This window comes from Ceratotherium simum, chromosome 17 (genome assembly GCF_057802395.1).
Source record: "Ceratotherium simum simum isolate JZ-2026a chromosome 17, ASM5780239v1, whole genome shotgun sequence".
NCBI lineage: Eukaryota > Metazoa > Chordata > Mammalia > Perissodactyla > Rhinocerotidae > Ceratotherium > Ceratotherium simum.
Genome location: NC_141916.1, coordinates 30,698,849 through 30,713,142, shown reverse-complemented (window position 1 = coordinate 30,713,142; position 14,294 = coordinate 30,698,849). Strand labels below are relative to the sequence as shown.

The following is a 14,294-nucleotide window of genomic DNA, read 5'->3' as shown; positions in this document are numbered from 1 at the left end:
CAAACAAACAGGAAGGATATAAAGCATATCTCAAGTCTGTTCCAAGGCAACTTTATGAAAGTGTTTCTGTTTTCTGTCACTCAGTACCCTCATTAAAACTGAAATTGAAAAGTAGAGAAAAACTTGTAATCGGCATTCAAAAAAGACAATTTGCAGTGAGAGAGCCATTTATGTGTGATTACCTGAGGAATTTTAAAGGTTTACATACTCCCTGGACACTAAACTGGACAGTTTGCTGACAATTTCTATTCCCATGAAAGCTTTGCAAATCCATCATGAATTTACCTCCATCCTGGGTGAACTTCCACACGGCATCAGAGCACCCCGTCAGGACCTCATCATCTTCGTGTAATACTTCATCTTCAGTTATTTGGCCTCTGCTGGTCCAGGTTTTTATCGTCTGGTTGTGGCTTCTATAGTCCGCTCATTGTTCTCTCCATATTTTAATGTATGTGTTGCTTTTCTGCCAGGGCAAGGCTTCTTTTGAATAGTAGCAGGCCCAAATGTATTTCCATGTATGTCTGAGAGGTAGATGACAGTAGCAGGCTGCATGTGGTCATGGGTTAGAGCCGGAGAGCTGGGGAGCCACAAGTGCCCCCCAGAAACACAGTGGCAGCCACAGCCCCAGTGTGACTTGGTCTCTGAGGCAGATGTGCAGCCAGCTATCTAAGTGGGAAATCAAGTTAGCAGGAAAAGTATATGATTAAATAGGCCCCAAGGCAGTGTCTCCCAATTGATGTCTCAGCCTGCTGCTCCCACCACTTCCAGCAACAGGGTTTTTACTTCAGGAAAGTTCTTCGCTAATATACGAATGCCATTTTATAACAGCAGCCAACTGTAGGGTAATTTCAATTATGTAAGTACCTGAATACAATTATAAATGTTCAGACCCATGTCAGTGGATTCTCTGTGTGTGGTGGTGAAGAACATGGGTTCCTAACCTCCAGCCCATTCTCCTCAAGCACCCCACCCCATCCAGGGCCAGGCACGTGACAGGTGTTCAGGAACTAGTGATTACAGGAAGGAGTGAATGAGCTCTAGGGTCAGATGGCTTGAGTTTGAATCCCACCTGTGACACCTACTAGTTGTATAATCTTGGAAAGTTGCTTTTGCCGGCTGAGATTCCCTTTCTTCACTTGTGAAGTCAGGGTGAGAAGAGGCACAAGCCTGGCCCGTGGCTGCTCTCAATATCTGTTATTGCTGCTAACCGTTCCTCAAGACAAAGATCTGCAGTCTCCTCCATAACCTCTCTAGTTTGCCTGGGCAAAGAGTGGAGAAGCCTACTCTCTTAAGTGTTTAAATTAGATAAGAAATGGTAAGGCTAGTGAGGAAGTTTTTAAGTTTAATTTTATTTCACTTTGCCTTTTCTTGAGAACCAGTTTGACTACACGGCTACCATCCCCGGTTTCCTATCTTCTGAGATTACTGCATTTAGGCTGCTTGCTACCTCCACACAGATTATTTCCTTTCAAGAAAAGCAATTTAATGAATTACAAATGTTTCTAGTTTCTACTCACGTGAATATAGCGTGGTCCAGAGCAGGCTTCCACTGTCCCTCATTGTGGTCCATACAGAAAATGCAGACCTGAAAAGACTGTCCTTTTCAAAGTCGCTGGGATATAACTGGCTTCCTTCCCACACCCGTTGCCAAATGGATCACTGCCTTTTTCTCTTCTTTCTGGCAGAAAAGTTAAGACATAGCCAACCTTTGAATTCTTACTATGTACAAGACAAGTGTTAAATTCTTTACACTTATTAATCATTACAATCCCTGTTATACCCATTTTAAAATGAGGGAACTGGAGTTTGGGGAGGTAAAATGACTTCCAGGGTCACCCATCCTGAAAGCAACTGAATCCAATGGCTCCGACACCCATTCTCCTAACCACCACCGTACACCACTGCACTGCAAGGAGACGTTCCCCCTTTTAGTTATGCTGTGAGGAGCAAAGTCACACCATGTTGCCTCTTTATCCATGAATTGAAAAGGAAAGTTCATTTAATGAGAAAACATGCTAAGAATGTTGAGTGATTTCAGATCAAGTGTTCTCTATCTCTATTTCCCATTTGAAAAATTGTTTTCTACTTCCTTCAGCTTATATATATGTGCAAAACAACTTTTTAGGTGTATGGTTTTGAATAAAAGAGCATTTGTCACATTTGAAAATGTAGAATTTTTCTATACGTGCTTTTTACAGACTGATTCCATTGTAGAGCTAAATTATTAAAGTTGTTTATAGGTAATAGATACTATAATATAAAAGAGATGCCCGAGGTGTGGCAGCCATGGATGTAATATTTAATATGGAGAGATGTTTGGTATTTAGCACCTCTCCCCTTCTATCAAGTAATTGCTTACTTGTGAAAAAAGAAACTTTCTGAAGATATATCCATTTTTATATCTTAGTAATGGTTTCCTAACCCTGCTGTTTAAACATGGTCTACCTACATAAAGTAGGCTCTTAAATGGTAAAGGTTGAGTAATGAGTGGGCTCCTGAAGATTTTTAGCAATCAGAACTGAAACTGAATTCATCGTATACCTTAAATGATTAGAACTTATCAAATATTGACATTCAAGAAGTAATTTCTTAATCTGTAAGCCAAAAATATGCTTCTGTCACATAATATACACAGTGCCATTGCATTTTATGCAAATTTAAATTAGTAATACTATAATATAAAATATGTATAATCTCTCACTTCATGTAAGAAATCTGAAATAAGGGAAAGAATTTTAAATCATCGTGAATGACATAATGTGAAGGTGTTGGGCTGTCACCCATGTTTAAGCTATTGCCACACACTTCAGCTGGTCAAGCAGTAATGCTTGTCTTCCTGCATCAGGAACAGTATTGAACTCCACGGGGTCTTCAAAAACTTACCCCCTCTTGTATAATGTGACTACCTTGTGCTACTCGCCATAGTTTATGTTGAATAATGTTTCTACTCCCCTAAAAAGAGACTCATTTTAAATCATGCAGCTGTAACAGAAATAAACTCTGGTAGGTCTGTGGGTAAGTCTGTCTGCTGCTGTGTTTCCCTGGCCATCAGACTCTGGATAGTAGAGGAAGAATCTTGCCACGCAGTATTTCCTCGATCCTTTTGCTGAAGCCCAGCTCTCCCATGTTGACTTACCACGTTTTAAAAATAGATAGGAAAATCATTTTTATCACTGGTTGTCCTAACTAGTATAGAAGAGCATATCTCCTTTTAAACTAAATTTATAGCAGTTTAAAGACTCTGGGAAGTAAGAGTGACCTCAAGTAGATCAATGTTTTACATAATTATGATTTTTATATTAAAATTCAAGAGATATAAATGAAGAATAATATCAGTACCAAAGATAAAAATTATTTGTTTAATGCTCATTTTTAATGACTTCAATGATAATATTAGCTAAAAAAACTATGATTAAATTACTAAATAATAATAAACCTTGAATAGTTTTCTCAAATATCACTCTTGGCAGAAATGAATTCTATGGTAATGAATTTCATAATATAAGAGGAAAAAAGCAGAGTTTTAGCAAAATGCTGAACTTTTTCAATAAAAAAAAAATCTTCATAGTGTGTTTTTCTCCGTTAGTTACATTTTAAAAGGTCTGAATCCAAATGTGTTTTGTAGGTTTACCTTAGGAAATTCAATGATTTTGCTTCCACGTTCTTCAAGATTATTCATCAAGATGTTGATGAGCCTGAGCATTTCTGTGTTCATTTAAACTGGAGGCCCTCAAGGTGGTTGTTTGGAAGTCTGCATTATATACTTTACAAATAGGAAGTTTGAAAACTCTTCTGTCTTATTTATGTTACCCTTTACACTACCTAAAGCAGGTAGGGGGAACTCTTAGAGCAAATTAGACTTCCATAAGCAAATTAATTGTCCTGTTGAATCTGGGTCTACCAGAGAACTGATGTAGAACCCTTTAAAGCCTTGGTCCAGCACCGTCCACATTCCAGGGAGCTTGTTGGAAATGCAGATTCTCAGGTCCCACCCCAGACGTATCAAATCAGAATCTGCATTTTACCAAGATCCCCAGGTGATTGGTATGCACATTAAAGTTGAAAAGAACTGATCTAAAGAAATCTTGCAACTAACAAGAGACCTAGGCGAATGAGACTGCAAAAAATTGAAAAGAGTGACTGCAGGAGAGGAGCTCACGTATCATTTCCCTCACACATTGTTTTCTTTTTTGCGCGTTGTTTCGACAAGCTACAGTTGTCTTGGCATGCTTTAGATTTGAAACATTTTCTGTGCAAAATTTCTGTTCATTTTAAAATTTTTCTGTGAAAATAATGTGTCTGTCTAGCCCTTACAAGTGCACCTGGCCCCTTGTCAATGCGTTTCTTGCTGACATGCTTGTTTCTCATTTGCAGTCCTGACATAGCTCTCCCAGAGGAGCAGCCACATTCCAGCTCGCAGTGCGCCCCTCTCCACTGTCTCTCCAAGCCTCCTTACCCCTAGTCTTCATCTCCCGTGGACAAACATCTGGGGTGAACGTTTTGTAGCCACACACAGGATACTGCCCAAGATCCAGCGGGTGTTTTCTTTTCGGTGGTTAGATTATCATTGGATTAATGTCCATCATTTTGGAAGATGAGAGAAAGTTGAGAAGAATAACACAAAGCACAGACTCCGGGGTGATAGAACATTTTATGGTTTCTCTAAGTCACAGATAAACTGCAATCAAATGGCTCCCGTTCAGTTAAATTAAAAAAAAAAAAAAAAATGAAACGAAACAAGAAACATGTATCTCAGATGGCTGGCTTTACCTCGATAGCATAAGAGAGGCCTAAGATGATGTAAAATACGTATATTGTAAAGTCATCTTTCCTCATCCTTCAAATTCAGCTATAAAAGTTGATTCCAATTGTTTTGTCATTGATATTTCTTTTGTACTTTATTTGCCACATGATTCATGTCTATAAAAATCATTTCTGTGAGAGGTGAACTTAATTCATTTATTTTTAAAGAAGCATAATTTGCTCAATTAAGTATGAGTTTTAATTTAGTTTGAAATCTGGAATTGGCCAGACTGTGGTCATTTTTCTTGCACAAAATGATAATGAGGTGCATCGGAATGTTAACAGTAACTGTATTTTGCTGCTACACTGATATTGTTTATGCACTTATTTTCTAATCAGTAGCTCATTAACTGCTGTTTTTTTTTTTTAATTAGAATTCTTCACTGGACATTATTAAGTAAATCTAAAAAAGAGACTATATTATGATTCATTGACTTATTCAACTTTTGACGGCATCTTTCATTTTTTTAAATTTGCAGACAAGTAGATGCACTGGTGCTGCTCCTTTGTGTGTGTGTTGTGTGTGTGATGATGTTAAAGAAGGCTAAATCACGTGAAGGGAAAAAAATGGTGTGTTTATTTAATGACCAGAATTTTTTTACTTCTCCCAAATTCAGGGTCCTACTATGAGTCTTTCCTGCTAAAAAGCATCAACTACAAATGGGAAAATATATACATAGATAGATGTAAGTTAGCCTTTGGTTAATTAAATTACCCAGAAAGTGTTCAAATTTTGATTACAATTGTATGTTTTGTTGTTGTTAGGTTTTTTTCATAATGAATCTTCCTTGCCAAAAAACAATAGATGATAAACCTTAGCTCATTGTCTACTTTTGACAAACACTCAGGTGCCTACAATCATTATATTACATTGAGATAATACATGTTCCTAGTTCATTTACAGATTCTGCTAGGTAACTTTTATGACTTGATTTAAGGCGGTGGATTTTCATAGCAAAATTTATTTTGCACATAATCTGACAAACAAGGAAAACAGCTAATTGAGCTGAAAGGTCTAACACTCTTGGGCTCCTTAACTATCAAGTGCTGCCCGCACAACTGCTCCTAGCACTGATTCCTTGTCTAGTCAGGTAGCCTTAACTTATTTAAAACCATAACGGTTTGACTTTTTCATGTAACAATATCTGTAACTTCTCTTTAAAACGAAAACAATCCTCACTGTTAACACAAAAGATAGTTAATGCAGGGCTCTAACAATGGAGATCTAGTAGGAGCCACTCAGCTTATTGAGCAGAAGTGGGTAGAATGTTAATAGAGTGGTCCATTCAAGATGGCGGCCGATGGGTAAGTCATAAAGCACAGTGAGGGGCTTTCATCCGTCGTACACCTATTAAGTAGTGGTCACTATTACCAAAGCAACCAAGAGGTTTTGAGTTCCTTATATGAGTGCTATTTTCAACAGTGTCATTTATTATGGAACTTGGAGTAGTTGGAAATCTTCACCAAAACAGGGATTAAAGTACAGAAAAAGAAACAAAACAAATCTTCATAAAGTCTGGATCATGGCAACCTAACGTTCTGCTCTTTCCTACCTGCATTGCCTTGCTGTTCCTAAACATTTTCTTCATTGTGTTGGTGTTGTATCTGCCTGGGACCAGTATTAGTAAGACAGTGTGGATTTTATTAGAGTTCAATTAAAGAAAGCTACCCCACCCCCACTCCTGCTTTTTCTTTTTTTCTTTTTGTTGTTTCTTTTTCAAGCATCATGTGTTTGGACCTGAGAAATGGCATAGCTGCTAAATTGACTTTTAATAAAAACTGTTTGTGCCTGAGGGAAAATATGCCTTTTTCAAAAGTACCTCAGAACATCTTCCTATATTGCCTCATCAGTTTTGTTGGTGGTATGGGGAACTGAGCAGTAAATATTGTCTGTGTGTAACCATAGAGCAGTACTGTCTATTGACCGTGCTGTATTGCATTCGTGCTCCCTTACTCAGTATTTATGACCTGGTGAAAAGCAGAGTCATAGACAAAACATTTATTTCTTCCAATAAAAAGTTTATCATTAAGTCTATTATATACCGGTTTTATTTCAGTTCTTTATATTAATAGAGTGGGAAATGCTTGTTTTGAAATATTAATTTTATGAAAATGTTAATTTTAGCCAAACTTTGCCAAGAAGATATAGAAAATTGGAAATACATTTCTAATTTTCAGCATGAAATTAGATAAGCGGTAAGAGAGAATTCCATGTATTTACAATGTGGCATCATTTAGTATCGTTTAAACTGAGCCATATCTGTATTTATTTCCATATAGGCATTTAAAATGAATAAATATGTGTAGCTCTGGTAAAAGTCAGTACCTGCAAAGAAACATCAGGATTCAAAATGAAATTGAAAAATTGAAGAACCAGTGAAAATCAAAAATAATGAATCTCAGTAAGACTAACTGAAGACAGACTTGGAGAAGAAAAACCAAGTACGGAAATACAATCAAAATACTGGCTAATTATTGCCAACACAGTGGGCAAAGATTAAAGGTAACTAGCAAGAGTGGTAGTTTTTTAAAAGTAAGCACAATTACCATACTGAAAAGAATAGTCAGTATGCAGAAATGCATTACTGAGGATTTTTCTTAGTTAAGAAATTAAATTAAATTAAAAGGAGCAATAAATTGCCTTTGGCCTGAGCGCGCAGGGGCACACACGACCCTCAGATTAATCTTTCCAATCAACTCATGATTCATCAGATCCCCTTCAGGTATCCAATTCTGTTTCAGTAAGAGGAATTTGGAGAACTTTGAGGAAACGGGAAGTTATTAAATATTTAAGAAAAGACCAGTATAGAAAGATTATACTTTAGCCTAAGGAAAAGGAGGTACAATGTAATCTTCAAGAAAAGAAAATTTAACAAAAGATAGATACCAGCTGTAGATATGATTACTAAGACTAGTATAAGAAAAACAGTCTTCAGTGTGAAGGATTTATGTTAACTCTAGGAGAGAGATTTTTAACAGTGGGAAATTAGTCACTGAAATTGATAAGCATAAGGAAGACTTGGTTTTTAAAAATTAAATGTTGTTGGTTGTCTAGTAAGGATTAAGTGGCAAGATGTCTTATGATAATGTATTATAATTCTGGGATTCTATAATCTTTTGCTTCTTTTAAATTTAAAAATATATTAAAGTTATACAAGTTAGTCCTAAAATATTTTATCCCTTGAAACTAGGATAGCAAAAAAAAAAAAAAAAGAAACTAGGATAGCAATCATAATTTTTCCAAGATATTTGGTAAAAAAACAAAACAAAACAGAATCATTGGTATTATTTTTCCTTCCAGCTATATTTCATAATATCTTTAAAGTTGTCGAGAATGTAGTAATTTTACTATAAAAAACCTCCATTGTCAGAGTCTAAAAAAACAAATGTCCTCAGGAATACTTTGGAAATGGAAGGTATGCAATCCCTTAGTGGGGGCAAATGTCTCTCGAATTTTATCTTTTCTTAAAAGGATCTTCAATCGCCAGTATTTGCTTTTTCCATGCTTTGGAAAATATTCCTGTACAGATAGTCCTTCTGTTTCAAACAAGCATGAAACGTCAGTCAAATAAACCAACTATGAGTGTGGACCTTTCCTGATACCTGTATTACATAAAATTCTCTATAGTTCTCAAGTGGAAATCACAAAATACGAAAAGGAAGAAATGAAATATATTTTCCACTGGGATAAGAATGGCAAATGTAATGTGTAATTGTTATAATCAATCAGCCAAAAGACATAATCTGTCTCTCAAAAAGACACGGCAGGGGAAACTGATGGGTTTCCAGTAAGAAATTGTGATGGTTCAACCCAAGGATGCCACAGACGCATTGATGTTGTGTAAAGTAGGACTAGATTCGAAAGAAACTCTTAGGATAAAGTTCCCAGTTTTAAGAATTTGCCCTCATGGTTTTTTGTTTGTTATAAACCAGAGTGATTTAAAATAATCCTTGTATTGAAGATTGCAAAGAACTTACAAGAATATGTTTCTGAATAAAGGGAACATAATTCTTTAAAAAGCTGTTGAACTGGAGTTTGATAGATAACATGATCAGTGTTGATATTGACAAGTAATTTTTACCTTGAAATCAATTTCTATGGACATATAAAACCAATCTAGCTCCCAGGTGACCATTTCCATTGTCTGTAGTAATGCCCCCAGATGAGTTGTGTCTGTAGTTAAAATTCATCTTTACTGAAATGCCTAGTTAACTGCCATAGTCCCTGATTGTATTGCATATGTAGCCTGATCCTATTATGTTAACATCTGAAAGATTTCATCTAGACATCTCTTCTGTCCTTCTTATTCAAAGTATGTAACTGGAAAAGATTTTAGTATTAAGATATGTTCCCTGATAGAGGATTTTCCAGAAATAACATTTTACTTAAGAGGAGCAATTAATGCCTTTACTGTAAGGGCGTGAGTGTGTAGAAGTCTGCCATGTAAAATGTTTGCATGAGATATTTCACATCATGTAAGCTTTCCCATATTCACAATATGAACCCTATAGAAGTCTTATTTCTCCTGTGGTCTTCTCTCCATTAGAAAGGTAAGGAGATTGTTACCTGTATTGGGTCTCCTTTCCATATTGAAATGCATGGCTCGAATCCTCATTGAATTTTTATCCCTTTCGTCAGGAGTTACTTAAAATTTGCCCTTTTTAAACTGAAGCCGGATAAACTGCTGAGCCAGACTATTTCTGTGATTGGAGTTTAAGTGCTGTAGAACATTGGTTGAGAGCACATTTTAATTTTAACTTTTTTTTTCTTTCGGAAATATTCTCTGTTCTCTATGGTTCTCTAATGAAAACACTGACAAGTAAATCAGATGCTTTCAGTGTGACTATGTTTTTCTTTTTAAAAAGTCATTTTAAAACAAAACTACAAAGTAAAGAGAAATGTCATCATTTTGTTGACATCATTATTCGATGATAATGGAGATACAGAATTAATCATTTTGTTGTTTGGGTTTATAGATATGGTTACGAACCAAGTCTTAGAGGAAATAAATTAACATTATTGCCACAAAATTTTTAAGCTCAATGGTTTGACTGTTAGAGTCAATTAAACAATTCTTTGAAAATCTTTTGTGACATTTTTGTAATCTACTCAGTGTTTTCATTTGCATGATTATACATATGTGATGAGCCATTCATGATTCCAATATTGTATTTCTTTCCAGTATTAACATTTGTGTAATGCGTGGCCAACCCTGATTTGTACACTGTATGGTTATTGTTGTGATGATTTTGCTATTCCTACTCTTAATTGCAATTTTGTTATTATGCCTTTTGGGGTTAAATGATGTGAAGTGTTTCCACCTAATGATAATACCATATGAAAACATGAAAAAGACTTACCTAAGAATCTCTCTTGTTGCTAATTATTTTTAAAAATCCAAATTTCAAAGGAAACTTGTTCTCAAAGACATATGCATTTATTTTAAATTCCAAAAAATTCTTATGAATTTGTTATTGCTCGTTCTTTTTAAGTTTTTTATTGTAGACAATCCTCAGTGAATGTCTCATGGGAGAATCTATATGATATGTGCTTGTATTTGTGTAATCAGATCATGCACTCAAATGGTTGGAAAAGGCACTCCAGTGCTAAGAAAATAACCGAAGCCAATATTATCAATTCTTATATCTTGGTTTATGTTACCAACTGAATATGGTGTAATGCATAACTCTTTCCAGTAAATAAACTGGTTATCTTTTGTTCCTTTCATCTATGCTACCTTTTTATCAGTTTGAGCAATTTTTCTGTATGTCATTTTGGTTTGTACTTACAAAAAAAGTATATGAATTGCTATGTGATTTATATATTTATTCAAAGTGAGCACTTAACTAAAAACTGAATGCTTTGCTTTGACATTTCTACACATTCCTATTAAGAAATGTGTATCAACTTTGCCCATGTTCTCCACTTACTCTCTCTCCTACTTGTAATCTTTTCTAAAAGGTTATATTGGCAGGAGGATACACATAGCTGAATTAGATTAGAAATGTAGCAACATGAAGAAAATGCCTTTTCTTAAAAAAGGAAACATTATTTTAATGAAAGAAGAATGAAGTTTATGCTTTATTTGGGGAGACAGTTCTTCGTTCTCTTTCACATGAAGGAATAGCAGAGTCCCAAAACTTTGAGGAAGGTTAATTTACTAGCTCCTTCTTCAAATATTTGTTGTAACAAATCAGCTGCTTTTGGAGTCACCTGCTTTGACTTGATTTTATTTTGGGAGACAGGGGAGGCAGAGAACCAGACAGAATATGGACTTAGGTGAGGTTCTAATGAGTTGCAATCTCTAATGCAACAATCCTTGTTATAACGAATAAAATTAGCCCACGATGGACACTGCAACAATCCCAGTTAAGGTCGCCTGCCTACCTGTTGTATATACAACACTAGAAATAATAGTGTAAACTTTCTTAAAAATCTCTCCTCTTTCTTTTCTGAAAGCTATTGTTTTTCTTTGAGGTTGGATCTGTAAGTCTGTCTGATCGTTGATCTCTTACACAATAAAGCTGATGGTTTGTTACATTCAAAAGCTAAAACAAGTGGATCAGCCTCCAGGGGTGTCAAGAAAGTCTCTTCTCATCCCTGTATTTTGCAGGGGACTTGGATAGCACTATACTGTTGTGAGGGCAATGTGGAGGGATTTTCTTAGTGTTTGGTTGTACACACATTGACTAGTACGTTGTAGGAACTCAGTAAAGTGGGTTCCTTGGCTTCTTGCTATCTGGCTTTTCTTATAACACATCTGGAATTGAGTTTATACAACCTAATGTCACCTACTATAATATCAGCAGGCACTAAATGCCAACTAATTGGGGGAAATGGTCTTAAAATTAAGTGAATGGTTATTCCTGTCTTTCTCTCTGTGTCAATCTGAAAACTAGATCTCTAACATTGTATTTGAAGATGCCTTAATGTATACAATGAAATCATCTGACAAAGTTCCTTCTTAAACATTTTATGAATCAACTGTCATAAAATAGCAGTTTAAGTTTCTTCTTAAACATCAACTGTTTAAGAAGAAACTCAGGCATCTGTTAAATAGTAAAAAAAATGTTATAACTATCTACATAATTTGTGAGACCCAGTGCAAAATGAAAATGTGGATCTCCTTGTTCAAAAATTGTTAAGAATTTCAAGACAGTGACAGCAGAGCATTAAACTAAGCAGGGAGTCCTAAGCACAGGGTCCTAGTGATTGTAGAGCTCCACATGCCCATGAAGCCAGCCTTGCCCCTGAATATGCTAAAATAATTTAGGACCTCAACACTGAATGCAGCTATCCAGAACCTACGCTTTATTTTTAACAGAATAGATTTCCCAGCTTCTGTTCTTGGAAGAAAACGTGTTTATGTTCTGGGGAAAAAATATTTTAATGCTGTTACTTCAAAGAATTATAAAAGTGAATCTTGCCGTCTCCCATATCCCGATGCAACCATACATTTCAACTCAAAATTTCTAAACTCTCCCATACCTACCAAGCTGAACACAGATTATAAAAATCATTAAATCTTCAAAATATCAGCAGTAGACATTTTAATTAGTGTATATTAAAGTAAAACTAATTTAAGAACCCTACTGATACCTTCATAACTTGACTTCCTTTGAAGTTATAAATTATTAATAGTCATTCAAATGTCACAGAAAGATTTGCCTCATTTAAAAGAGCTATTAGCCCAAGATTAGTAAGTGATTCATATCAACTTTTCTTCCAAATAAAGCAAAGGGGAAAGAAATTATTTACCTCATTGAAATCCATTGACATGGGAAACATGGGCTCTCATGTTATAGTAAGCTACCCTATATGTAAGAAAGGGAGAAAATAAAAATATATATTAATTTTTTCTTGTATTTGATGAAGTATGAGTGGAAACCTATAGAAATCGTTATCTGTAAAAGAGCAGAGGGTTGGTGGAAGGGAACCAGGGGGGAGTCAGGTTCCTCAGCAGGTAAATGCCTTTTTATAGTGTTTTTCTATTTCAACCATGGAAATATAGTATCTGTTCAAAAATGAAAAACTAAAGAAAATATGGGCTCTCAAAAAATTTCACAGTGAAGTCAGAAATAAAAATTGGCATGAATTCTAGGGAAGTAATTGCTCTAAAGCAGGCTGTGTCAGCAGAAGTATTTTTAAAAACATGGAATTTGTGCAAATTTTAGCCCTGGCACTTATCAGCTCTGAGACTTTGGAAAGGTACTGAACCTCTCCAAGGCTCAACTGTCTCACTTTAAAAATGAGGATAGGGCCGGCCCCGTGGCTTAGCGGTTAAGTGCACGAGCTCCGCTACTGGCGGCCCCGGTTTGGATCCCGGGCGCGCACCAGCGCACTGCTTCTCCGGCCATGCTGAGGCAGCGTCCCACATACAGCAACTAGTAGGTTGTGCAGCTATGACATACAACTATCTACTGGGGCTTTGGGGGTAAAAAAAAAAAGGAGGAGGATTGGCAATAGACATTAGCTCAGAGCCGGTCTTCCTCAGCAAAAAGAGGAGGATTAGCATGGATATTAGCTCAGGGCTGATCTTCCTCACAAAAACAAAAACAAAAACAAAAAAAATGAGGATAAAATGCCTACTTGGCAAGGTTATTATGAAGACAGTGAAATAACACACATAACATCTTTCAAACAGTGTTTAGCCTTTGGTAGCTAATATTATTTCCAATAGTAATACTGGAGTCCTATAAGGATGAAATTCATTCATTCACTTATACACACACTAATTCAGCAAGTATTTATTTGGACCTCTTTTGTGCCAGATATTGCTCAAGAAGCTTAAGATAGTTCAGAGAACAAAACAAAGAGGGTTCATGCCTTTCTGAAGTTTGTATCATGTATGTAGCATTGATGAGGGAGACAGACAAAAAACAGTAAACATAACAAATATGTAAGTACCAAAGTATCTTAGACAGTGGAACTGTTACGGAAAAAGAAAAAAGGAAAATGAAGAGAAGAGATTGTGCTGAGTTGGGGTGGGGAGAAAGTGAAACAGGTTACAATATTAAATGAGGTGGTAAGGTTGGGCCTTATTAAAAAGAACAAATAAGATAAACATCATCCTGTTCACATCATGATTGCCTGTTTTTAAAATGATTAAATTATGTATGTTCAAATTTTTGGAAGTTATTATCCATCTAAATATATCAAACAGCAATCAATGCACATGACGTATTTTCAAAAACTAGTCTTTTAAAGCATTATAATAATTTGAAGTAACCATTACAAAATATGCATATATTTTATTTCATGACAGTGTTGCTTTAAAATGCCAATATTTATTTTTAAAATAGATATCATGCCTTCTTGAAGCTTTAGGACATGCCCATTATGCTTCTCCAATAAAATTTGAGTCAAATAATTTTATTCAACGATCTTATTAACTGTCAATTCTAAAGAACTTGTAATTGACCCTATAAATAATCCTTAAAATAACTCATAATGTTGTTTTTCAACATACAGTCAGAGACTAAGCTATTCT

General features: G+C 35.6%; 1 protein-coding gene across 3 annotated transcripts in view; it reads left to right on the top strand.

The window, feature by feature from the left end:
- Positions 1-4,533, top strand: part of BICD1 (BICD cargo adaptor 1) — a 212,160-nt gene extending 207,627 nt beyond the window's left edge. Inside the window, exon 10 of one of the 3 annotated variants that reach the window (XM_087442586.1) lies at positions 4,375-4,533. In XM_087442586.1, coding sequence (XP_087298712.1) covers positions 4,375-4,462 — 88 coding nt within the window. In that variant the 3' untranslated portion in view covers positions 4,463-4,533. The remainder of the gene's footprint in view (positions 1-4,374) is intronic. The other 2 variants (XM_087442584.1, XM_087442585.1) reach the window with 2 other exon arrangements.
- The last annotated feature ends 9,761 nt before the right edge of the window (positions 4,534-14,294 follow it).